The sequence below is a fragment of the Gossypium hirsutum genome, chromosome A09 (assembly GCF_007990345.1).
Source record: "Gossypium hirsutum isolate 1008001.06 chromosome A09, Gossypium_hirsutum_v2.1, whole genome shotgun sequence".
Classification (NCBI taxonomy): Eukaryota; Viridiplantae; Streptophyta; class Magnoliopsida; order Malvales; family Malvaceae; genus Gossypium; species Gossypium hirsutum.
This window is the reverse complement of record NC_053432.1, coordinates 46,940,465-46,968,308: the sequence shown is the minus strand read 5'-3', so window position 1 is coordinate 46,968,308 and position 27,844 is coordinate 46,940,465. Positions and strand designations below refer to the sequence as shown.

The following is a 27,844-nucleotide window of genomic DNA, read 5'->3' as shown; positions in this document are numbered from 1 at the left end:
CAAATGTAACACCCTGAACCCGAGACCGACACCGGAGTCGAACACGAGGTGTTAACAGACTTTAAACCCCTTATAAAAAAATTTCCCAGACACTGCCAATCTGCGTACTAGTTGCTTTAAAAATCATATCTTGAGTTTCACAACTCGAAAATAAGTTTCGTGATTTTTCCCTGAAACTAGACTCATATTCCCATCTACATATTTTTTTCTAGAATTTTTGGTTGGGCCAATTAGTACAGTTTATTAGTCAAAGTCTCCCATGTTACAGGGATCGACTACACTGACCTTTGCACATTACGACCTGGATATCTCCCTGCACAGAGCTTCAATACTGATGCCGTTTGTTTATATAGAAACTAGACTCAGAGAGAAATCTATACATATATGGTATGACTCCTAATTATCTCTGGATAATTTATAATGAATTTCAAAAGTCGGAATAGGGAATCCAGAAACCGTTCTGGCCCTGTCTCACGAGAACCTGAATATCTCTTAACATACTGTCCGTATGATTGTTTTGTTACTTTCCTATGAAAGTAGATTCATCAAGGTTTGTTTACATAATTTATTCACTATTTAATTCCCTTCCTACTATTTTTAGTGATTTTCCAAATCTACATCACTGCTGCTGTCAGCATCTGCCTTTAAGGTAGACTTTACCTATTTCATGGTTTCCATGATTCAACTAGCCCTTTTTGCATAAATAGCACAATTTATGATAGTGATTAACCATTCCTATGGCTAATCCTTGTCAAGCATATCCACACCGAATGATTATAACATTATACTCAAACACATATAAGCCATTTTCGCATGGCTATCCAAAATTATACAAGTCCATAGGGTCCACGACCCACAACAAACGGGTAGTCCTATACATGCCATTTCGAAGTTCAACCAAAATTGTTCCAAAAGGGGGCTTTGATAGTGTGGGCGACTTCGACTTCAAGATCCCGAGTCCGATAGCTGGAGAACCAATCTATAAAACAGAGGAGCAATGAAACGGAGTAAGCAATTTATGCTTAGTAAGTTTTGAGCAAGGAATTCCAGCACAACAAAAGTATAGCATTCATATAGCTAAACGGATAATTTCATATGCACAAATTTTCGATATCATACTTGCTTCACATACCAACCCTTATGTACATACACAAAAGATCAACTTAGCCAAAGGCCGGTAGCTCGTTTATCAACTGAGCGAATACTTATTTGTAAGGGCTCAACTAAATTCAAGCACATACGAAACATACCTCAATGTTGGGATGTTTCTAGAGTATTAGTTGAAATTTTTACAGCAAGATCATTCATTCCCAAATCACGTACCTTCGGAATTTAACCGGATATAGCTCCTCGTTCAAATGCCTTCGGGACATAGCCCGGTTATAGTAACTCGCACAAATGCCTTCGGGACTTAACCCGGATTTAATAACTCGCACAAATGCCTTCGGGCTTAGCCCGGAATTAGTATCTCGCACAAATGCCTTCGGGCTTAGCCCGGAATTAGTATCTCGCACAAATGCCTTCGGATCTTAGTCCGGATATTGTCACTTAGCACAAAGCCTTCGGGACTTAGCCCGGACATCATTCAAATAACCATGCACATTTAACAATAAATCATAGCACATTCGTGTTTCATTTTCGTTAGCAAAACTCAAACACAAGACACTTATCATTCTTGTGATTTCGGCTCAATAGCCACACACAAAGAGCATGATTTTGATTTGCTTAAAACATGATCTAATCAAATCTTAATTTAAGCTCTCTTACTCAAGAACTTACCTCGGGTGTTGTCGAACGATTCCGATAGCTATTCGACCACTTTTTCCTTCCCTTTATCGGATTTAGTTCCCCTTTGCTCTTGAGCTTAATTAAACAAATAAATTGATTTAATCATTTGAGCATTGAAAAGAGGAACACAAGGCACTTAGCCCATATTTATACATTAGACATTAAGGTCACATATGTACGGAATCATGAATCAAACTCAACATTTTTTTGCTAATTTTTCCCCCTTGGCCGAATATGCATGTCTACTTTGGGGCCGATTTCAACACTTAATACATTCTACAAGTATGGTCACTTGTATTGACTAAACACCCTTTTGTTTCAAGTTCAAAACTTGGCTAATACACACATATATACACTAGTAAAGCATCCTCTCCCTTTCCATCAATTAAGCACATGCATTACTCCTTAACCTACAAAAATTATATTCGGCCTTAGCACACAACTTGCTAGCCGATTCTTCCCCATCTAGCAACCAATGCACATATGTGCTCACTCAAAAATGCTAAAAAAAAGAGATTCAAGAATCATCAATCCACCATCACATGCATCATTAACAAGCTTCATATTTAGCATGCAATGGCATTAACACAAACTCCACCTAGGCCGAATCTTAACTCATCTTCATGCCTCATCACCACAACATCAAACATCAACCAAGAATGATGCATCCATGGCCGAGTGTCATTTCCATCACATAGCAAGATTTAGACCATGGGCTAGGTAGAACTCAAGCTAACAACTAAAATATGCATGAATCTCAAAGAATAATATCAAACATACCTCAATCTAGTTACATGCATGGCCAAACTTCCTCCTAATCCTCTTCCAAACCAAACATGAAGCAAGAACTCCTTCCTCCTTCCTTAGAATTTTCGGTCAAAAGAGGATGAAAAAGGATGAACAAGTTTTTCTTTTCCTTTCTTTAGCTCACGGCAATGGGGGGAAACAACCACTCATTTTTTTGTTTTTCCTTTCTTTATTACCCATACTCCTTATTTTATTTTTTTCCTACATACCTCACTAGGCCAACATGTTCCCAACATGTTTCCACCCATAGCATGGCCAACCACTAGCTCAAATATTGGGTAATTTGACATGCAAACCCATCATTTTCACAACATGCATTAATAGACCATTTTAAATTAGCCCATCATATTTTCACCATGTCTCATATCGATCCCTATTTAATAATTTCTCATGCAATTGGCAAAATTGGAGAATGAAACTTCCACATACTCATGTACACACATAATAAGCATAGAATATGGAAATCAATTATTTTTATGACTCGGTTTTGTGGTCCCGAAACCACTTCCCGACTAGGGTCAATTTTGGGCTGTCACAGATTGCATGATATTCGGCCTATTTTAGTATATTTCTGGATTTCTAAGGTATAGAGACTGTTTTAGTGTTAAAGACACGAATTTTAGGCTATTTCGGTGTGGTTTCGTGACCACACGGGTGGCCACATAGGCGTGTGACGCACACTGGTGGTCCACCAGGTCGTGTGCAGTTGGGAATTTAGGGTTTTTGATGATTTTTGGTTCTGCACGGCCTGGCCACACAGACTGTGTACCCACACTGGCGTATGAGATCTACACATGGTCGTGTCGCCTCTACTCTTTATTTTTGGCATTTTTGGATAGTGAGTTACACGGCCTGCTCAGACGGGCATCTATGGCCTTCACATGGGTGTGTAGGCCTCCACACGGCTTGGGCACTTCCACATGCTGGGGCACACGGCCATGTGGCCCTATTTTGTAGAATTTTTATTTTGAGTCAGAAACTGTCTATTTTATGTTTCTATGTAATCTAACCCTCATACAAACCTTGGTAAGTGTATTTGGGACTCGATTTATTTTGGTTCGTGTATATATGTACGTTTATTATCTTTAATTTTATTGCTCGTTTATGTGATGAATAAGTATGAGTATATTAATGTTGTTGTAACTGAATATTACAATACAAGTGTAATCAAATCTAAATCCATTCAACTGGAACTGTTAACGCCCATTTTTCTATAATGTCTGCGGAATGTGTGCTTTGTTGCATAGCACGAAAATTTTGGGATCTAGTTATGAAGAGAAGGAAGATAGACTTAGCAATTTTAACTGCGATATTTTTGTATGGCGGTTTACCGCACTATCCTATATGTATATCAGCTCAGCTGTATACAGTTACTCAAGTGGCATAGTTTCACATTGTGGTCTGTTGGGTGGATGAACCTATTATGGTTCTATGTGGTGTGCATGGTGGACGAGCCTATCATAGCCTTTATATGATGTGCTGGATGGACAATGTGGTGTTTGGTTAGTGGGGTGGGATTTTGACTTGTGTATCCATTCGCATCTGAATATACATCTGTTTGTCAGAATATTTTGTCTGTTTGTGTGAACTTCTGGTTATTGACAATATAGTTAATGTCATGTAATATGTTCTGATTATTGCGTATGACTTGAAAATCATTTCTTTGGTTTGATATTGTATTTGACATACAAATTGAGACTTTCGTAAGTGATATTTTTATGCACATGCTTGTCTAAAGTATTTATTGTGTCATTTAGTATTTTGTCGTCTGTTCATGTTTCAGACTCACACAAAGCTCATGTAGCTCATCTTTGTAGTGTCTACCCTTTTAGAAAGATACAGTTTGATTCGACTTAAGTAAAATCTTATAAGTTTTATACGGTTAATTTTAAGTCGGTTTGTAAAACGATTATATAAACTGTGATACAAGGTTTTATACTGGACTTTGTAAGGTGTTATTTGGACTGAACTTTAGAAACTATGGATTTTATTTCCAAATGTTTGATGCTATTTAATATTGTTTCAAACATAACGAACAAAAAGTTTTTCTTGGTTTGAATTAAAGTTTTTGTTTCTGCCACTTTTGGTGGCCAATGTCACCTCCAGGATTCGGTCTAAACTTCTAAGCCGAGTTTTGGGGCGTTACAGTCATGGTTCCTAAAAAAATGTAAATTTGATACAAATTAAAATCTAGATTAAACAATTAGTTAGATATATAATAATTTACATAAAATTAAATATTAATTTAATTTGCCAAGTTTTATTGCTGGATTCATCTAACTGCTCTATTAATGTACTTGATGATGCATTTTTGTTTCTTTTAGTGGTAGTCCATTGCCTTTCATGCCACTCCACCTTTTTTCGCTTGTCACTTTCTTTAAATTTGTTCTTTCAACATGTACTAATTATGGAAAATATTTCCCTTACTTTGGGGTAATCAGATTTATAAATAGATATTGCATTACAATACTCTTATAGCTTTTCCCAATTTTCCCCACTTTGTTGGTGACCACATTTAAAATTTTATGTTTCACCATTAATCTTCATGATTAATTTATTTTTCTTCTAAATCAATGGTACACCTTGATGTAGCTAGAAAAGGTCTGCCTAACAGAATGGGTATCTCTAGATCTTTTTCAAAGTCTAAGACTTCTAAATCTGTCGGAATGATAAAGCTACATAATTTGACTAACACATCTTCCAATACTCCTTTCAGATGCACCGAGGATCTGTCAGCCAACTGTAGTGTAATTTGAGTGCTCTTGAGGTCCCCTAACCAAGTTTTTCACATACAGATAAAGGCATTAAATTGATACTGACTTCTAAAACACATAGGGCCCTATTCAAATGGATATTTCCTATCTTTATAGGGATCGTAAAATTTCTTGGGTTTTTTAGCTTTTGGGGAACCTGACTAGATATAATAGCACTACAGGAAGCACTCATATTAACTTGTTCACCTGCCTTAATTTTTCCTATTCTTAGACATGATTTCTTTTAAAAATTTGGCGTACTTAAGGACTTTCTTAGTTAGTTCAATCAAGGGAAAGTTAACATTTAACATTTTAAACAAGTTCAAAAAGCTTACAAATTCATCTGCATCCTGTTTTTGTCTCTCTTCTAACCTTGAAGGAAATGGTACCTGTGTGATAGCAGATTCCTTGGTCGAATCTTTCTCCGACTCAGCTGTCGGTTCAATTACCTCCTCTAGTTCTGGTTCTTTGTTAGCCTCTCGAGGTCCTCTTGAAGATCTTCTACATCCTCTCTTGTCTCCTATTGTGTCAAAGTGTTTGGGCTACTCAAGATTTTGTCCGAACAAAGCGTAATTGCTTTCACTAGCTCTTTCCCTTCCTTTTGAGTATTATTTTCAATATTGCTAAGAATGTCGATGCCAATTTCTCTTTTGATATTTCCAATCACACTCATCAATTGGCTCATCTGATCTTCCAAATTAGTCAATGTTTTTGTCGAATTAGTGCACTCATATTGCACTTGCTTCACATCTATCCTCATTCTCTATCCGATCCAAGCGTTGATCGCATACAGTATGGTCATTTAGGTTGGCCCTTTTCTAAGGCTTCTGTAAATAAAAATGTTGATAATTAGCATTTTTGACTTGATTCGAAGCATTACCTCCTCTTTGATTTCCTCTCCATCTCAGGTTTAGGTGATCTTTCCATCCGAGATTGTAAGTATTCTAATAAGGGTTTCTTCCCCTATTCCTTATGTAATTCACATCCTCGATTGGATTGTTGATATAATGAAAGAGTGGTTTGTCCCCTCCATATATGGATGGTGCACTATTTTCAAACTCTGTGCGATTGATTCTATCCACTGGCTACTAATATCTATCATCCTCTAGGACAACCTTTACTGTAGATGGTCTCTAGCCATATTATATCGTTTAGTTGGCCACTGGTAGGAGTTCGTTGCCATATTTTCTATTAATTTGTACACATCCTTGTACTTTCGGTTCATTAAGGCTCCTCATGCGGCTCCATCTAATCATGACCTTACGTATACATCCAACCCATTATAAAAAATTTGCAGTCGTAACCACTTGGGCAATTTGTGATGTGGACATTTCTTACTCAGCAACTTAAAATGCTCTCAAGCTTCATGAAAACTCTCTCCCTCTAACTATTTGAACATAGTAATCTCTTTTTTTAGCTAGACTGTCTTGCTAATGGGGAAGAACTTTTGTAGGAATTTTCCTACAAGTTCCTCCCATGTTGTGATGGACCCTAATGCCTGCGAATCTAAATAAGAGAAAGTGTTATCTATTAATGAGAAAGGGAACAATCGGAGATGAATAGTGTCATTTATGACCCCATTATATTTAAAATTGTCAAAAAACTGGAGGAACCATTTGAAATGCTAAATCGTATCTTTTATCATCGTTCCTCGAAACTGCAATTTTCTTTTGGATCATCTAGATCATAGCTGGCTTGATCTCAAATTTATTGGCTGTGATGACTAGTCTCATTATACTCTTTTGAACCATATCTAGATTCGTCAATGCATATTCCCTCAAAGTTCTTTTGTTACATGCCACATTTGCGAGTAGTTGTGGTAGTGGTGATAGATCTTTTAAGTTGTTATTGTTAACCTCATTGAACAGTGCATTATCTCATAGTGGTAAATTACTTACAGTAGGTGGTTGGTTCTGCATTTATTGTTACTACTATTGCTGTTACTGTTGACAATTCCTACGAATTACTCTTTCTAGATCTGTTAATGGATCTATAGATGTTCCCCTACTACGAGTCATGCACTAAACCCAAAGAGAAGAAATTAGTAAAAATAAGAAAATAAAATCGTAGCTATAATATAAAAGTTTCCTAATTATTCTATTCAAATGCAAATATTAAAATCAAATTAGAGACATTGCCTCCCTGGCAACAGCACCAACAACTTAATCGCCTTTGGACGTACCAACGTCCAGAGTAGAAATCTTCTTCAAAAATATATTTAAAAGGTGATATATGCAAGTATACGGGTTAGGTTGTAATATAGTTACAATAAAGTAGATGAGTACTTTGAGGATCATACCCAAGGAAGGCGAACACTAGTTAATTCTAACTTAAACACAAATAGATCTAATTAGTACTATAGATAGATTATATTACAATGAAATATAAAGAAATGTTTTTGGGGGATTTTTAATAATAAGAAAAAGAAGAAAATAAATAACGAGAAATCAAATAGTAGAATCTGTCAAATTTGAACATGGATAATTAGCTCGCTTCGGTAATCATAACCGACTGTCGCCTTGGGTTTTCTTGTTCAATCAACTAGTTAATACCCCAACAAGATCTTCTGATCTCCTATTAGAATAACGACTCAACAAGAACTACTTATCTCTCGACTTCACAGTCTAGACCGATTTGGGGTTACAATGTTCAGGGATACGCCATATCAATTTTGGGTTAATTCCCACCTTAATAACTTCCTAGGGCCGTCAAGCCTAGGATTTAAATTCTTTCTTTCCCGAATAGCTGATCCATTAAGAGAACCCATACAAAGTAGTTAATTAATCATAATCTACTTGCTAATTCCCCAGAAAAGGATTAGTTCCTCATAGATCTCAAAAACAATATAGATTTGATATATAGAATAGACATGAATAACAATTCAAGAATATAAAGTTTAGAAGAAGCCTGATTTGTATTGAATAGAATGTTGAATCCTCATAGAGTTTTATCAACTTCAAAAATATGATATCTTCTGCTAAAGTGAAGAACAAAAATGAAATAAACCTAAAGCCTATGAAAAGAGAAAAACTAATGACTAAAACTAGGAAAAAAATTATACAATATGAAAAGTTGTCCATAACATGTGTTAAATGAATCAAATTCAAGTTTGCATAGGTAGATAAAATGGGTTTTACACTTTTTATTTTGAATTAGTTTTCATGTATAAATGGAGATGTATAAATTATAAATGTAAGACAACAAAAAATTGGGCAGAGATAGAAAAAGAAAGATTTTTTTTGCCTTTTTTTTTATTTCATCAATTCGATTTAGCCTATTTATGGACTTAAAGTGGTCGTCGTCCTTAATCCTAGGTCAGTTGTCATCCTCATGCGTTAATGTTTGATTGTGTGAACCAAAACTCCCCTGGCTCGTAATTATTTCCTATACAGAGGTAATGTCATAACACACCAAGTCCAGTGTCGTGACATCAATGGCAGTATGCTTCATCTTCAGGGGTGTGTCACGAAATCCTTAAGTTGTGTCGCGACACCGAAGGCAATCTTAATATTCTTCTATTTTTCTCTTTATGTTATGACATCCAACTCTTTATGTTGCAACACAATGATCATTATCGAGTTAAAACACCTTTTAACGGTCTCTAGCACACTTACAAAGCATATTAGCTCACCCTTACACCTCATTCATCCCCTAATGTCAACAAAGGACTCAAATTACACATTTTATTGAATGTAAATAAAATTAGGAAAACTTAGCTAAAACTTAACCACAGTGTTTGTATTCAAGCTCCTCAAGTGCGAACACTAGTTCAATCTGCTACACCAAATTACGGTAGATCATTAACATAATCCAAAGAATTCCAGACCACTCACCGGAAAATGTAGAAACTTAAACAAGTTTAGCTTTACCTTTATCCTTACTGGTAGATGGTCTGGCTAGATTGCAACAAGCATACACACGTATTGAACAAGACATATAGAATTCATACAATGCAAACTTGGAAAATCACACTCAACAAGATAGAGGCTTACCTTGATAGCTACGAACTAAACTTAGAACAGAGACTTTGACGATAAAAAATTTAGTGAAGAATTCATAGAATTAAGGGTCGTATTTATAGACCTAAGAGTCCTAATAATATTTGGATGCCCTAATTGATTTAGGGAGGTTATTACTTACACATAAAGTATTCCTAGATACACTACATATTTATTTCTTAAAAAAATTATACTTGCACATAAAGTATTCCTAGAACTTAATGAAGTCTGTATATAAGTATGTGTAAGATTTCATAAATTTTAAGAAATTGAGATTTTTAGCTCAAAATTTGAACTCCCTAAATTTTATAGAAGATTCTACGAATTTAATTAGCAAGTCCCATGCCCTATACATTATGGTCCCAACCATGTCTTCTCATGGGTCTCACCCCATCCTTATCTCTCATTATTCTGTATCCCTGATACTCATATTCATTATTTCTGACTGGTGAAGCTTGGAGACTACCCAAGTAATTGTCATATATATGTTCTTACCATAATACAATATCCTCACTACCTTGGAGAACTAGTACCCACAATGAAGCACCATAGTAGCCGTCTTTTCAGCCTATTCCTTTAAAATGCTCCATTAGACATGCGGTACTGACATACTATTCCCTTTTCAGATGTTTTGTGAAGGTTTTGATAAGACTTTCATATTGTTTCATAGTGTTGGCAGGCCTCTGCTTTAAACTATTCTCTAACGGACTTTATTGAGCATTCAACCTTGAGTTGGCATTTTCTCTCATAAAGACTCTTATTGGGCTAACCAATCTTTCGGCTACTCCTTTCCTGCTTACAATTTAAGATTGCTCTTATTACAGCCTATTACGTATCTACTTAAACAATATGGGGCTCACGGCTTCCCTGGTGGACTCTTTTTGATGTATGTTATGTTTACCTTCTTATTTAATGAGTCTCTTCATCCTTTCACCTTAACTGGGTTTAGATACTATTGGAAAATCTCAATTTGGAAACAGTTTTCTTACATAACGAAAATTTAAAATTTTGAAAACTGACTCTGTTTGTGATACTTAAAATAATAAAGCTTATCCTAATTTGTACCCGTGTTTTTGGCTTAACTTACATTTATTTTTCTCGTCTTTCAAACAAATGATCTTCTCCGCTATTCTCTACCACTAATTGCTTCAAGTGTGGGCTCAAACCAATTGAATCAAACACAAAACTAGAAAAAGTTTTCTCATTTTCGGGTGAAAATGAAAATTCTCTCTTTTTAATAGAAACCAATAGAATTGCTATTTTGGAAAAATATATGTAAGAGCTGAGAATAAGTTCTCTCTATTTTTAGCAGAATAAAAATATCTCAAATTTCTGTTATTAGCTCTACCGGTGCCATCTATTTATAGGAAGAGAAAGTAGAATCCTTTTTGAGTTATAATGGTTTATTTCAAATAAAAAATAGCATCCTACTTAGAATAGGACAAGATTGGATGACACACCCTATTATTCCTACTAGGGTTGCTGCCCCCTTCATGTCTATAAGGGTTTTTGGGCCACTCTCACTTCGGGTACAATTACGAGTACTTCCTCGGCCTTTTTGACCCAGTACTCCGTAATGTGATTCAACCAGATTCAGTTTTTCTATTTCCCAAAATAAACTTTAAATATTTATATATAAAAAAGAATTCTCATCCCTATTTTACCCTTAGCAAAATTTTGACAATTTTACCCCTAGTAAAAATTTGACGATTTTAACCCTGGTAAAATTTTGGAAAAATATGTTCAATATTTCATGACTCAACATATGCATTATGACCAAATTATTTACTTTCATTACCAACCTTCAAAATAGTTCAAAAATATAAATTCATTCTTCCTATCATTTTTTAAGTAAGCCATATATGATTGCAAATGGATTATTTCCATTTTTATTTCCACTGCCATTTCTATTTCCATTTTTGGAAACCTATATTCATTTCAAAATAATTCCATTTCTCCATTTCAAAGAAAACTATAATCATTCCTGAATGTTTCTCATTTCTCTTTTCCTATTCAATCTGTTCATTTCTATTCAAACAAGCAATTCATTTTTTGTTTCAACAAGCTAGCAAAGGGACCGATTGGACATATGTAGTTGCATCTCAAATGGTTTATAATTAAGTTTCAGCTTTTCATCTATTAATTATAAAATCATTTAGTCACGAAGTCATTCCACTATAGTATCGTGACTAAGCTCTTCCTAACAACATACCATTACAAAAGTAACTACTCTGTGTTCGTCAATGACCTTATCATAAGTGTGTTACCCTCATAGGATATTTTTTTTATCTCTTTGGGATACTATTTGTTCTCCCAGTATGATCCTATTTTATCTCATGTTAACCATTACAACTTCCTTCAAGAAAAATAAATTACTAGCAAATAGTGATAAAGTCATCCATTACAAAGACGGACGACTCGTGGCCACGTTTACTTTCCATCAACCATGTAATGCCCATAAGAGGATAACATTTACCCATGTTTTGTGCTATGAATTTCACTATTTTGAATGATGCTACATACTACAGAAGTCGTACACCCAATGCACCAACTTTCAGTTCATTATCTATTTGAACTTATGCTTTTTCTTACATCAAAGTATACGAGTCACACATACATACTTCGTCATCCATTCAGGATTTAGGTATGTCACACTATGAATTTCACAAGTGAATAAATCCATAAACGGGTTCAAGTTCTATTCTACTTGGATCCTATCCAATGTACTGTCATTCCAGTCAGTTACATCTATGTCTCTATCTTCTGGGAGTCATCCGCTCCAATGCCTAAGACAAGACATTTCTGCAATTGGACTTGATAGACGGCATATTAGTCATTTGATCGGTTTCCTCATTTTCGATTAGATTAAGTACATGTTTAGGTTCATCTACTAATACAAGTTTTTCCATACTACAATCCGATCATGTAATACCACTTAGTATTAGTTTAACATTTAGACAATTAATGTGTAATGGCCTAAATTCAAGGTTATCGGAACAGTGGTTTCGTAACCACAAATTCGATTTAAAGAGAAATTTATTTTAATATTTTTTCATGAATATTTATATGATAGGAAAATCGTATTAAAATGTCGATAGAAAAATTTTACCGATTTAGTGGTTAGTTAGAAAAATGAATTATTGAAGGACTTGGGTAAAAACAAGGTATCGAGACCTTGATCCTGTAAAAATGAGTAGGAAATATTTTTATAAATATTTATAAAATGTTAGTAATGTGGTATTAAAATTTCGTTAGAAAATTTTAACGTTTGGGTAGGTAATTAAATGAAAAGGACTAAATTGAAAAGGGTGTAAAAGTTACTAGAAGGATTAAATAGCTCAATTGTCAAATGAAGAGGGACCTAAAGAAAAAATAAGCCCAAAGGAGATATTTTGGGCAGCATAAGCTGAGAAAAATCAGGAGAATTACTGAAATAAGGGCAAAATGGGAAAATAACAAAATTTACTAAATAAAAGTAGGACTAATTTGAAATATCTAGAAATCTCTTCATTTTTCTTCATTCTCATCAGCCAAAAACACCATAGGTGGGTTTTCTAAGATGGTATTTCATAATTTTTGCACCAAGTGAGTTAATCCTTGCCTATTTCTTGTAATTTTTGTGTTTCTAAGACTTTTACAACTAGGTCCTACTATTAAATTCATTAGTTTTGGATTTCATGGATGAAATTGAAAGTCACCATGGTTGAGTGCTGTAAGTTTATGATGAAATAGAATGAAATTTAAGCTTTAATTTGTTTATGAGATGATTTTATTAGGTAATTTCAATAGAAATTGATTTTTTAGGACCTAATTGTGAAAATATTTGGAATTAAAGCCTATTGCTGAAATTCTGATTCCTAAAGGTTATAAAGTAGTTTAAAGTGATAGAATAAAGTGTTAATTGAGAAAAATCAGCTCAATTGAGAGGCTAATTCAGTAGGGACGAAATTATTATTTATTAAAAGCTTAGGGGAAAAATGGTAATAAACAGGTTGCACTAAAACAGTTTTGGACAGCAGCAGTAGACTAACTTTGAAAAATCACCATAAACTTTAGAAATTGAATTAGAAGATGAAAAAAATATGAAATTAAATCTTGTTGAGTCTAGTTTCTCGTAGAAAAAACAGTGTAAGCAATAGATTTGTAAATCATGAGATATAATGAATTTTGTGATATAAGGTCAGAATGAATTCGAGTTCCCCTATTCTAATTTGAAAAATCGTAAAAAATTGAATAAAAATAATTAGGGGCTTAAATTTATATTTTTAAAATTATTGATGAGTCTATTTTCAATAGAAACAAACAGAAACATCATCTGAATCTTGTATGAAGAGATAATTAATTTTTATTGAAAAAGGGTCAGAACTGTCAGACAGCAAAATATGGGTGATTTTAAAGAATAAACTGTACTTATTGGCTAAACCAAAAATTTTGAAAATTTTATGGTAAGAAGATATGTGAGTCTAGTTTCAGGGAAAATTAACAGATCCTAATTTGGAGTTCTGTAGCTCAAGATAAAAATAATTTAGTGACTATGACTCAAATAGACAGCTTTGAATGAACTATAAATAATAATGAAATTATAGAGAATGTTGCATATTAACATGAAATGTATTAAATTGATAATTAAATTTATTTATTTATATCCAGAAGATTTAAATACGAAGGAAAGGAAAAAGTTCAGGATTAGTTGATTTTTGTATACGAACAAGTATTGAGGTAAGTTCATGTAACTTGAATTATATTCTTAAATGCTTGAAATGTATGTTATTGATGTGAATATAATTTGAATGTTCATTATATGAAAATTGATGAAACATTGATATATTTGATAAAAAAGGGAAGAAATCCCAGTTGAATGAAAGGAAATTTGATGGATCTCTGAAAAGGAATTGACGGTAAAAAGGATCTAGCCCGGACGGGTGATCCTATCCTGATATAGCCCTCCCGAAGAAGATGTGTAAAATGGATTTAGCCCTAACGGGTAATCCGAATTAGGGTCTGAATTTAGCCTGGACTGGTAATTCAGATCCAAGCTCTTTAGAGTAATTGTCGTTGCAGGGGATTTATCCTGGATTGGTAATCCCGCTGTAAGGATGAGGTTCGCTGGAGTGTGCTCTCTGAAATGGAAATGTGCGCACATGAATATGAATTGACGGACCCAGAAATGTACACTAAAAGTGTACCTCTGAAAATCCATCGAAATTCCAAGAAATTAAACAGGATAAATATGGAAGAATAACAAGGGAATGGAAATCATAGTATTGATGAAATCATCAATCATGGTATATATTATTGATATATGGAAATTATTATACTAACTTGAATGTTGAGTTTGTGCATGTTAGGGTAATAATGCATTGAATGGATATATGAATGTTTATTGCATTGTATTGAAAATATTAGGTAAGTATAATTCTTGTTACATGGGCTTACTAAGCACAAAGCACTTACCCTGTTTCCTTTTCCCCTGTTTTGTAGTGTTAAGAGCTCGGAGGTCGGATTCGGTTGGAGAAACATCACACTATCAACCTCAAGATTTCGGTATATAAAGAAACTTTATTTTGGAAATCAATGGCATGTATAAGCTAATAAAGTAAATGTTAATATGAAATGAATGTAAGGTTAGCCATTGGTATGGCTAACAAATCTTGGTTTTGGTATGTGATGAGATTATCTTATAAATATGCATGAATCTATCTTGAAAATATATTGAATTGAATTGGTTGATGTGGATTGGTCTCGGTTTAAAATTTGCAGGGAAGGTTAGATATCTATAAAGGGGCTATATTGAGTAAAAAAATTAATTCGTAAACTCCGGTAATGTGTCATACGCTATTCCGACAATGAATATGGGTAGGAGGTGTTACATAATGAGCAACATTTACTTCCATTTTGTTTTTCACGTAAAAACCATGTGACGAAAATTATACAAAGTATTAATTTAATTTATGAATAATTTTATTAACCAATCTATTTAAAAAAATTACAAGTGTTCTTAGATGAAAATACTACACTTAGGGCAACAGATCCAACAGATACTTTCTTGGCTCTACCCGTTATCGCCTTTGGTAAATTCTCTCATTATCTTGATGGTCTTGTTCCCCAAACGCAACAAGTTCATTCGTTTTTGTGACTTAGCACACCCATCACACAGTGAATTCTATTTTATACCTTGGTGTGTCTCTTGGTATACCGTTCTACGGATTTCACATGAATAACCCCATGTTTTACGTTCTGGTAAACTTTTTCGTGTTTATTGTCCTGAGAGACTCTCTATGTTACCATGGTCAAGCTATGGTCTGACACATTATTCCCCATGTTTAATGTCCTAGAAGACTCCATTGGTTGTCATAGTCGAGCTATAGTCTTACACCTTAAACCTCTTTGAAGTGTTGTCTTGAAGGACTTTACCATCATCTCGATGTCACCCCATAGAGCCTGCTGACTGCCATCGTGGTGTTATTCTATGGAACCTAATTACCATCGTCACGCTATTGCGTCAAAGGACGAGTTAATATCATTATGCTTAACATTTAAACTTGATGCTCGAACACTGCATTGTCCCCTTTGTAAGGCTTGGAGCTTTGCACATCACAGTTTGTACCCAGTAACATCGTATGGTGGGAATCTTAACAGTATTCCATTTCCCTATTCGTCTGTCCATACCTCTATTTCACCATTTTTGATCTTGATGCTCAAACACCACAGTGTCCCCTTCATAAGGCTTAGAGCTTCGTAAATCACGATTTGTGCCTAACAACACCATATGCCGATACACAGAAACACTATTTCCAAAATCCTAACTCCATCTAACCCATCAATAATTTCCCCTTCACACTGCACATACATTACTCAAGCATATCATACAATTTATCATTATACATACATCACACCATTTTACCTATCATCCACTATCTACCATAAAACAAACTAACAGACTACTAGCAAGAGCTCACAGAGTATTGTGTACAAACAAAGCCCACTCTTTCTTCAACACACACACACACACACACACACACATACTATAAACTTAGGTAACCTCAATACATAATCAATGTGACACATGCAAGGCACATGACATCATCTATAATCCAGAAGGTAAGGTACAAAGACACACCTGGATTCTTTTATCCTCATCAACTTAGCTTGTCCAAACACCAGGGCAACCTTTGTCCTGATAGCTAAGCATAACAATTATTTATCGATTAAACTAAAGGTGTTCAACCCTTAACCACCTAGAATCCATAATTATTCAGAAGCTTTTAAGAGTTCTTACTCTACTTTTTTCTTCAATCCACAAGTACAGAGAGGTAAGGAATCTTACCAGTTCGTCAATTTCTCTACTACCAGACTTCAATTCACACGATTGCTACGACATGCAGAGCTTCCTTTAGCTATATCCTCTTCTTCTTCAAAGATACTAAAGAAGATGATGCTATGGAGAGACAGATTTATAAACAGAATTGAGAAAATTCTGTCTCCACGCACTCATATGTATATACACCTATAGTACAATCTTCACTAACCATCTCTACCATTCATCCTTAATCATTTTGTCTCCCAGTATAGAACTAGTCAATCCATCCTAGCTAAACTAGAATTGAGATCCAACTAATCACAATTCGACCATTTAAATTTCTAAATTTCCTAGTGGAGTTCAACAATTTGCTAATCCTTTCAATTTAATCCAAGCTTTCTTTAAATTTCAAGCCAATAAAGATAATCAGGTGTTACAAATGGGCTTAGCCCAAAAACTAGGCCTATTCTTTTTTGCCCAAGCCCTAAATAGATAAAAATGCTAAAACCCAGGCCTGGACTAATCCTCCCGTATTAAATTTATTTTATTTTATTTTTATATAAAAAAATTAAAAATATAATACATCAAAAACACTAAAAACATTAAAATAGATGCTTCCCAACAAATTGAAAAAAAAACACTATTTATACTTAAATAACACTGAGATAAGTGCAACTTAACAAGAAAATGCCTCTAAAATAGTAGCAAAATTAACAATAAAACAAGAGTTATACAATATTCAAACGATAACAACAAAATAATAGAAATATAATGGTGAAATAGAAGCAAAGCAGTGGAAAAACAACAACAAAATAGTGGGAAAATAGCATTTTTTTGCAAATCTAGGTCGAGCCAAGCCAAAAAAACCTTACCCAAGGCCCGGCCCATTTTCTAAAGGGTCCTTTTTTTGCCTAAGCCCATTTTTCGGGATTATATTTTTGCCTAAACCCTTCCACTTTTCGGGTGACCTGACCCGACCCATGGACAAGTCTAAAAGAAAGTTAGAATATTAAATTTTTTTAAAATGATAATTTTGGGACCTAAATAAGTTAATTAATGATTCAAGTTTATCATAATAAAATATCTTTTTCTTTTCTCATTTTGCTTTGAATTTTTTTTCAAATATATATGGTTTCAAATTTATGTGCTCCAACATAAAATCAATTATACGGTAACAAGATTTTAATTTGACATGTTTAACTTTTTAATTTAACTCGAACAATTTTAGTTGATTCGATTAGATTCGACTTGACTTGAATTTCATTTCACTCGACTTAATTTAAAAATATTTCAAATCGAATTAAGATGATAAAATAGGACTCATCAACTTGAAAAAAAATTTCACTTGATTGAACCGAATGCTCACCCCTACTTCTTAGCTATTAACAAATATAAATCTTTTGAAGTAGCTCAACTTGAACTCCCAACAAATTCTTAACTTTAAGTTAACAAACGAGCATTTTCAATTATGAGATTTAAAATATAATCTACATGTACTTATCTAAAATCCTTGTTTAGTTTGGAGGGACAAGTTTACTTGATTCCAACTTTATCAATGAAATTATAATTTTTTTTTTGTAAAAACTCATTTAAGAGTTCTAATGTTTACTAGATTTTGGAGTGTAGTGACCATATTGGTGAAGAAAAATACCTTCCTAAAAGTATAAGTTTTTTAATGCATGATAACAATTTTTTTGTGGAGATCTCTTATTTATCCTAAACTTTATTAGGATACTTTAAAACTTGTTTTTCAAGCTTACTTGGTAGGGATTAAGATGGTAATTAACCCATATGTTAGAAAGTCCAAAAACATTCATAAATGAGAGACTTGCATAGGTGATTTGTATCGAGAATTTTAGCATTTAATCTATTCATTAGGAATGTGTTTTACAGAGTGCATTTTGTACATAAAGCAAGTGAGTCACTTGATTTTTCAAACTAAGTTCTTAGGGAGGAAACTTAATGGAGAGAGATCTAGATCTTAGGTACAAGTATAGGGATGCTACACTAGTGAGTGGTAAGACTTAAACCATTCTTTGTATGTGATTGAAGATAATGAATTGCCTTTTTGGGCAAGGCCCCTGAGACGTAGGTGGTTACCAAACTACTTAACCAATTGTTATGTATTTTGTTTTTCAATTGTTACACTCATCAATTATAATTGCTTAGATTGTTCTTGCAAAAATTGTTTTTTTTTTAAATTATAGCCTAAAACTTGATAAATTAAATGGTGTTCCTTATGTCAATTCTTGTTTAAAAAATGGAAGGCTTATCTATCTTACGTCCTCTAATGTTGGATGGCTCCAACTATGCATATTGAAAGGATAGGTAAAGGCCTTTATAAAGTATATAGATGAGAAAGCCTGACATGTTATTCTTACTGGCGAAAAGACCTTGCAATTGAAACCTTTGGAGTGAAGACACCAAAATTAAAGCTTACATGGGTCACTAAGGAGGAGAAGTTAACAAATGAAAACTTAAAAGACACTGTATTCAATTTTTTGTGGAGTTGATGGCCAAGAGTTCAAGAGGATTTCCAAATTTACTACATTAAAAGAGGCTTAGGATATCCTTGACACTATATGTAACAACCCGTATTTTGTTGGTGTCGAAAAATTTGATTTTGGGTTGGATTTCTTAAGCCAAGTCATTTTGACAAGCTAAACCAATAAGTTTTTAGAGATGGGTACAATGGAATATTAAGGTGCCATTAATGTGTAATTAGTCATGCATTAGAATTATTATGAGGTTATCTAGAAGAGTTTAGTAATTAAGGCTTATGGATTAAAGTGTGAAGTTAACAAAATTAGAAAGATCAATGTGTGAATACTATGAAATATGATCTAGAGAGTTTGAGGTCTTTATGCTATTATTAACCTAATCCCATTTTAACAATATTTCCTTTTTAAAGGAGTTGGTTAGAGAGAATGGTTAACCATTCCTATTTTCACGAAAACTTCACCAAAGCATCTCTAAAATTCTCTCAATTTCTTCTCATCTCTTCTCAACCAAAAAAGAAGAAGATTTTTCACTAAATATTTCAGAATTGGTAAATTATTTTCATTAAACCTTATCATTTTAACAAAGATTCATGATCATGATTTCAACATTTTTCTCTTTTTTTTTGCTAGTTCACGTTGATTTTTACAGGAGTGGAAAAGTTGAACTTTTCTTTGATTTCTTTACTTCATTTTAATTTCTACATTAAGGTAAAATGTTTTCTAACATCAATTTATGAATTTTGATCCTTGAAACTTGATTTTCCATATTAATTTTCACTTTCTCCATTTTTGAGCATTTTTTCAAGCTAGTGAAAGAAACCTTTGATCCAAGTTTTTTCCTGATGTTTTTGAGCTATATTGGTGTTAGGAATGAAGTTTAGAATAAAGTGCTATAGTTGAAACTTAAGTTAGATTGAAGTTCGGTTAATGATTTATTAAGATGTCACTGTGAGTGATTAAGAGGTTTTAGTGAGAGGAAAAGTTTTAGATGGTGTTGTTGGTGACTATTAGAAGCTTTAATGAAGTTTTTAAGGTTACATTTTAGGTTTGGTTGGGCTAGAGAAGAGTTCTTGAGTTTTAAGTAAAAACGAGAAAGTATCTTGTTGTATTGAATTACATCACATTAATAGTTTAGTTGTTTTAATGCTTGAATATGGTTTTCCTAACTTGTTTCATTGTTTCAATTGGTTGTTGTAGCTAAGGAGGTAGCTGAGTCCTTTATGGTTAAGGGAAATGAAAAAGTTGATAAGAATAGATTGTTTGAGTTTGTGCTAGCTTCTTTCGATTACTTAATATAAGTTTAAGATATTACTATTAATGATATATTGATATATGTTGAATTTCATAAATGTGTTGCTTTCATATTTGGTGGATATATGTTGAGAAGTTATGGGAAGGCATGACCTAGTTTGAGCTAGAATTGATGCTTTGATTTAAACTATCAAATGATTAAAGATAATGAGTTATATCAACAAGTGTTGGATTAGATGTAGTGATAGGGCACGTTGTGCTCTCAAGGAAAGAATGCACGATCAAACATTAAACATCAAAAGGACAGCCATAAATCTTGAAATGAATTATAAAGCCAACATGAAAAATAATAAAAGAATATACTTAGCTTTAGAGGTGTTGATGGGTTGGGCCAAGTTAAGTCTGTGTAAGTTATCTAGACCAATTTTTCAAGCCCTACTCGAAAAATGTGCTTAATTTTTTTTACAAACCTAACCCAATTTAATGAAGATAAACTTGGGATTTGATTTTTTATATTAGTTTTTGTTTAAAAGTAACTTTTTAAAAAAAATATATATAATATACTAAATGCACTAAAAAAATACTAAAATACAAATTTCCTAACACATTAAAAAGTATTTATATTAAAAAACACTACCATAAATATCATAAATATTTTATTATATTAAAAAACATAAATAATATAATAAATGTTTTATTGTATTAAATATAATTTTTAGAATTTTATAGTTTGGATTGGGTTACTTATTTTGGTAAGTTTTATTTTAAGTTTTGAATAATAAGTTTAATTGTTATTAAATTAATGGTTTAATATAAATATAATATATACATATAAAATTATTATTGTATTAAATATAATTTTTAAAATTTTATAGTTTGGATTGGGTTGCTTATTTAGGTAAGTTTTATTTTAAATTTTGAATAATAATTTTAATTGTTATTAAATTAATGGTTTAATATAAATATAATATATATACATATAAAATTATTATAACATATATTATTAATATAATTATTTTTATAACACAATATATTTGAGTTGAACCGGCCGAATTGTAGCAAAAAAATCTTATTGAAGTCCCAGATCATATAAAAAATTAACCAAAAAATTTACTCAAACCCATTTTTTGCATATTATATTTTTGTACGAATTTTTTTATTTTTTCGAGTGGTTGTTTCAACCTGGACGAGTAATCTAGCCATGAGCAGGCGTACCTAGTTTTAATGAGGAAGAATTAGGCCCAAAAACCTTTTTATCCGGCCCCAAACGCGTCAACTGTGTACTAATAATTCTCCATTAACACACTCTACTCTGTCAAATTCTCTCGCCATTCGCCATAGCTTATACTTCACCGAGAATTACATATATTTTTCATTTTTTTTGAGTATATATTGTCATCAAAATTTGATGTCTGGTTATTATTTAAATCTAAAATTTTCCTGCCACTTTTCGTTTTCAATTCTCTCTTGCTTTTCCTGATTTCCGATAATTTCCAATCGTATCTATTTTGTTTCCTCTTTTTTTTTCCAGAGCTCAGAGATCGAAAAAGATTCTCACATTTTCCTTTTTGCGTTTGAAGATTGGTAAATGGAAATTTGGAGAAAATAAGAATAATTCGTTGTGAAAATTCTAATAAACAAAAGCAATTTTTTATTAAAAGAAAACAAGTAAGAAAATAAAATAAAAATGACAGAAATGGAACCGTCGAAGAAAGTGGCGGATAGGTATTTGAAACGCGAGGTTCTCGGTGAAGGCACTTATGGTGTTGTCTACAAAGCCATCGATACGAAGGTAACCTAACTTTCGAATTCTCCTTTTTCATTCTTTATGTTTTTTTTTAAACCGTATAAAATCGAAGGCAGCAATAGATTAATTTGGTTTTTGATAGTATGAATAAAATGCATAATTATATTTGTTTTTCTTTCTTTCTCGGATACATTGTAGCATCAGATTTTGTTTCTTCACTATCTAATACTTTTTAATGTGTTTTTGGGCCCAATTGAATGGAGTAACTGCAGGAAGAATGCTAGACTGCCTTTGGCCTTAAAAAGTTCTAATTCGACCATAATTGTTATGCATAAAAGTAAAATAATGCATTTTGTTCTCTAAGAAACAATTATAAGTTTTAATTAGTCAAAAATGTTCCTTTGTGTTGCCCACAGTTAAAATGTTACTAATTGTTATCGGTAGCCAAATGAGCTTTCCAGAAAGTAGCAAAAGCTACAATAACATTAAGCATATCCAGTTATGAAATTAATTGTTGATTCGACTTTTCTGAGACTAGTTGTTTGTTGGTCGATTGCAGATAGGACAGATTGTTGCAATTAAGAAAATTCGTCTTGGAAAGCAAAAGGAAGGGGTTAATTTTACCGCACTCAGAGAAATTAAACTTCTGAAGGAGCTTAAAGCCCCCAATATAATTGAGTTAACAGATGCATTCCCACTCAAGGGTAACTTGCATCTTGTGTTTGAGTTCATGGAGACTGATCTTGAAGCTGTTATTCGAGACCGGAATATTTTTCTCTCACCAGCTGACATCAAATCATACATTCAGATGACTTTAAAAGGGCTTTCTTTTTGCCACCGGAAATGGGTTTTACATAGGTCTTATTTCTCTCTGCTCTAAGTCTACTTTTATTGGTTGCTGCGTCTTAAATTGCTTGACTCATTATAGTGTTTTAAAGGGATATGAAGCCAAATAATTTGCTGATAGGACCCAATGGTCAGCTTAAACTTGCTGACTTTGGATTAGCACGCATATTTGGGAGTCCAGATCGTAAGTTTACTCACCAGGTAAGCTTATTGCTGCCAATGGATGTCAAGTTAGTCCTTTGAGTAAAATCCTATTCTCCATAATTTCATAAATTCGACTTATATCTTGAATTAGTATTTTCTACTAGGAATAAGCTTACCTAGTGGCAGTTCTAGCTTGCTAACCTTAAGCTTATAGAATTGACCATTGCATCCAACAATCAGTTGTTTTTCAGTAACACTATTTTTGTATGGGAAAAGTATAGAAACTTAATATGTTTGTTGTTTCTGATTTTAGCTTCGGGTTTTCTGTATTTTGGCTTTATTAGCTATGCTATCACTTGGTTTGTACACAGAACAAGCATGCTGTTTTCCTGGTAGATGTTCACTGTATTCTGTGATATATCCTTAATTTGGTGTCATTAACTTTTGCCATTGATATGTTATTGCAGCATATTAAAACAAACATGTAACTATAGTTGGTTTATGGAGAGACACTAACAACAGCAAGCAACAAAGTGCTGTTCGATCAATTTTATGTTCTTTCTATTTTTTTTTTGGTTGCACATTCCATGCGATTAGATTTTTTTATTCAGAAATATACTTTCTTTGTAGCATTTCAACATCTAGTTTTTGAACAATTGATAGTTATGGCATTTATTTTGGATTGTTTTCTAACACCCTCTTGGCTTTAACATATAAACCCATGCAACTATGCATAGGTCTTTGCTCGATGGTATAGAGCTCCTGAATTACTTTTTGGTAGCAAGCAATATGGTTCTGGTGTGGATGTTTGGGCAGCTGCCTGTATATTTGCAGAACTTCTCCTACGACGACCATTTCTACAGGTGAACCTAGCTGTCTTCAGTGTTTTTGATACTTGCATTTTTTTTGGTGAGTTAATTCTTGGTACAGAGCACTGTATCAATATGTCATCTGTTTAAAGTATCCTTCTTAGTATATTTTCTCATTTTCATTGGTTCAACATTTAACATTTTGTAGGGCACAAGTGACATTGATCAATTAGGAAAGATCTTTGCAGCTTTTGGGACCCCAACATCTTCTCAATGGCCAGATATGTTATACCTTCCTGATTATGTAGAATACCAATATGTTCCTGCACCACCTTTGCGCTCCTTGTTTCCAATGGCCAGTGATGATGCTTTAGATCTATTATTGAAAATGTTTACTTATGACCCAAAAGCTAGGATTTCAGTGAAGCAAGCATTAGAGCACAGGTAAATGAAATCTTCCAATTAGAAATATGAGGACTATGTTTGGTTCGTTTTTCTCATTTTATTTCCTGTTTAGGTATTTTTCATCTGCACCTCCACCTACAGATCCAGCTAAGCTCCCTAGGCCCGCTCCTAAAACGCAAGCATCAGATTTTAATCCCCAGGAAGGTCCCACTGTCCTTTCTCCCCCATGGAAGTCAAGGAGAGTAATGCCTGATCCTGAGAGGTTTGAAGGTAATTCCAACCAAAAGGAGAAGATCGATGAGCGTGTTGGTGAAGTTCGACAGGCAGTTGGTGAAATTGCAGGAAAGGTTGAACAGGTACCAATGTCTGTAGATTTTTCAATCTTTGGCTCAAAACCTATGAGTAGGCCTACAATTAACAGGTAAGAGCTATGGTGTGATCTTTTGATAATGGTTTTTCATCCTAGCATTTTAAGTGATTCAAATGTGCAACATCTAGTGGTTCAACTCGAGTGGATTTTTAAACCTTCTAACAACTTTTAAATGGATTAATTTTGGGAAGCTTGGGTTAAAGAAATTATATCAAGCATAGACTGTTAAATCTTCATCTAGGGTATCCTCTTCATCAAAATTCCTCAACCTAGTTCTTAAGCAAGTCATGAAGTTGCAGAACACCTCAAGCTCCTTGTCATGTGAATTTATAAAGTATCAAGCACTTTCCATTGCTCGGTAGTGATGGTGAATATTCTCACAGTGGCTAGCACTTTTGTTGTGCCTTGCGCCTGGGCAATATAAGGGTTCCATCACCTGAGGCAATATGCATATATGAGTTTTTGCATGTGTATGTGTGCGCGCGTGTGTGTATAGTTGAATACTCAAATGTTAAGAAGCATAGAGTTGAATACTATCCTTCTTTACTGTGAAGGTATGTCTAATGAAAAGAGTGAAAAATAAAAGAAATTAGAAAGAACTTCAGTTAGGTTGGTTTTATGCCTACTGCGGTATAAAAAGGCATGCCTAGGTGCACAAGACGTGCACCTGATTAAATGCACCTTGTCTGAAAGGTTTGAGGCGCTTTTGTTATCTGGTGCTAAAGCGCAGGTGCGCCTAGGCACACACCTTGACTACACTGGATGTCAAGATCAGCTCAATGGAAGGGTTTGAAAGTACTGCTACAAAATTGTTAGAAGAGAAAAGTCCTTATGAAGGTATTCATCTTTATATGGGAAGCATCTTGAAAAGAATTTCACCATCAATAACCTTTACAAGAGAACTTCCAAGTAGATTGTGGATGGAGCGCAATTGGTTCAAATTCCTGTAGGGTTTCTTCAGAAAAAAATTGATATTATGCAATGCTGGGTGTCTCTTTCAGGATGGTGGGTCTGTGTAGAAATGGCTTTGTGAGCTTGGAAAGGGATGTAGTAAAACCATTTTGCCTTTTTTGAGGGAATCTGTATTTTCATGCCCAGGCTAGGTGCTAGAATGCTATATTGTCTCAGGCGCAAGGCACCAAAAAAAAAAAAAAAAAAAAAAAAAGGCAAATCATTCTCTTGAGTGCACTAAGGTGCAATATGATTTTGCGCTTTTGCACGTCTCTGCATGCTTATGTATGTGTATATGTATAATAAGATGACTTCCAGGTGAAATTTGATTGGATAATCTATTGAATCTAGAGAATTTGATTTTGTTTTAAAATGATTTTAGTTTATCTACAATGATGTGTCCGAGGAGAATATTGATTGATAGGTTTGTAGCTTGAATTTCTGATTGGTCAAATCATTTATATATAAATATAATTAAAAGAAGAACATGGAATTTGCATTAGACAGGTACAGAACATGGGGGGAGTTGGAAGAAAACGTGTTTATCGTATGTTAAAATATGTGAGGTAAGTGAGTTGTTTCTTTAACCTTTCTTATGCAGTGCTGATAGATCTCATCTGAAGAGGAAACTTGATCTTGATTTCCAGCACAATGAATAAGAAAAATAAAAGTCTACAAAATTGTATCTTTGCCGGTATCGTGTTTATGCAGCGTGGATATTTATGAACTATATGGTGGCTCCTTGGAGTTTTTTGTTAACCAACCAAGGTGGGTTTTCTATATCCGCAACTTGGTTTCCTATACAATCATAAAGAAGCTGAAGATTTTTTATTTTTCAGAGGATTTTTCTTCACTCTGAAGGAAGAAGCGACAGGTGACTCCTTTTAACATTTTGATGAAATTTGCATTATTATTAGCCCATAGAAGGTAAAAATTAAAACATAGCTTGGTCTACATAAACTAGACGAGAAAAAGAATAATTCTTTTTTTTTTTTGTTGTTGTTGTTGTTGATATTTTGGTGCTTGACGACAGCTTGATGGTTCTGGTTTATACAAAACTCAAAATGATGTCTTATTTAGTCAGGCTATTATTCTGATTGAATGGTATGGTCCAGCAGGGTATGAGAGTCATCACTCATCAGTCAATGCTTTAGTTTTAAGTTGTGTTCCGTCGTTCCTGCATGTTTTCGACTTTTTGCAAGTGGTTAGAGCTTTCCCTTTGGCCTCTAGATGATACAGGTTCAAACCGCGTCATCTTTTTTCCGTCTTAATATTGGGGAAGTTTTAGCGTGAGCTCCAACAGCACACCAAAATTCATCAAATTTCTCTAGAAGTTGAATATTTGGTATGAGAAATTTTAGTAAATCTTGGAAGTTGTGGTTTGAGCGGTAGAATTTCCCAATATTGTATTTGATAAAAAACAATATTTGTTTACCATATGATTGTTTAGATCATTGGATGCGCTTATTTATTTAGATTTGGTAGTTTGTTTATTCATATTGTTAAAATTATGATCATCATTATTTTTGAAAGGAAAGTATAATTAATAAATCCGATATGTGAATAATTAAAATCAGAATAAACTATTACAATGGATTAGCAATTTAATAATTTGAACTTAAATCAGAAAGAATTTTATTTTGTATTCATGTCAGTTAAATTTTACTTAAGTTTATCATGTCGACGCATTTTCTGGGTCTGTCCATGAGTCTATAAAATTTCTTTATTGGAGTCGCCGGGCTGCACAAGGTAGGAGAAAGTCCAACGACTGACAATTAAATCTTGAGATTTATAGTTCTCTTTAGGTATTTGTATTATAGGACTGAGTTAAATTAAATAGATTATTATTTTTATATTATTAAAAAAATTAAATAATTTTAAATTATAACAAAGGTAATATTTCTTAAAAATTATTTTTTAATTGCGGTTAATTTTAAACAAAATATTTCACTTATGAAATGAAAAAAATTTAAGAATATTAATTATGTTAAGCAGTAAATATTAATTATATTTCATTATGATTTTATTTAATTCTTTTTTTAATAATGTAGGAATGAATCGATCTATTTAATTGTAGGGAATTAATTGGATAAGATCCCTATAATAAAAAGATTTCTTAGGTATATTCATTTTTATATATATAATTTATGTGGGGGTACTTCTGTTTTTTTATT

At 33.3% G+C, this 27,844-nt stretch overlaps 1 protein-coding gene and 1 non-coding gene across 17 annotated transcripts; both read left to right on the top strand.

Moving 5' to 3' along the window:
* Positions 1 to 6,661: 6,661 nt before the first annotated feature.
* LOC121207488 (small nucleolar RNA R71) lies at positions 6,662 to 6,767 on the top strand. The gene has a single exon (XR_005902577.1). It is a non-coding gene; the product is annotated as a small nucleolar RNA R71 (small nucleolar RNA).
* Positions 6,768 to 21,658: 14,891 nt separating this feature from the next.
* On the top strand, positions 21,659 to 27,163 carry LOC107888795 (cyclin-dependent kinase D-3). Of its 16 annotated transcripts, none has more exons than XR_005901715.1 (9): positions 21,659 to 22,190; positions 22,705 to 23,003; positions 23,084 to 23,192; positions 23,873 to 23,998; positions 24,153 to 24,388; positions 24,462 to 24,705; positions 26,272 to 26,438; positions 26,510 to 26,544; positions 26,789 to 27,163. XR_005901715.1 is itself a non-coding variant. In XM_041077674.1 (7 exons), exons 1-7 carry the CDS (start codon positions 22,086 to 22,088, stop codon positions 26,275 to 26,277), a joined length of 1,125 nt encoding a protein of 374 aa, XP_040933608.1. In that variant the 5' UTR covers positions 21,659 to 22,085; the 3' UTR covers positions 26,278 to 27,163. The 16 variants fall into 16 exon arrangements, 2 of the variants coding, with proteins under 2 accessions (XP_040933608.1, XP_040933607.1); XR_005901714.1 differs by having other exon boundaries at positions 26,786 to 27,163; XR_005901710.1 differs by having other exon boundaries at positions 21,661 to 22,190; positions 24,462 to 24,770; positions 26,532 to 26,544.
* The last annotated feature ends 681 nt before the right edge of the window (positions 27,164 to 27,844 follow it).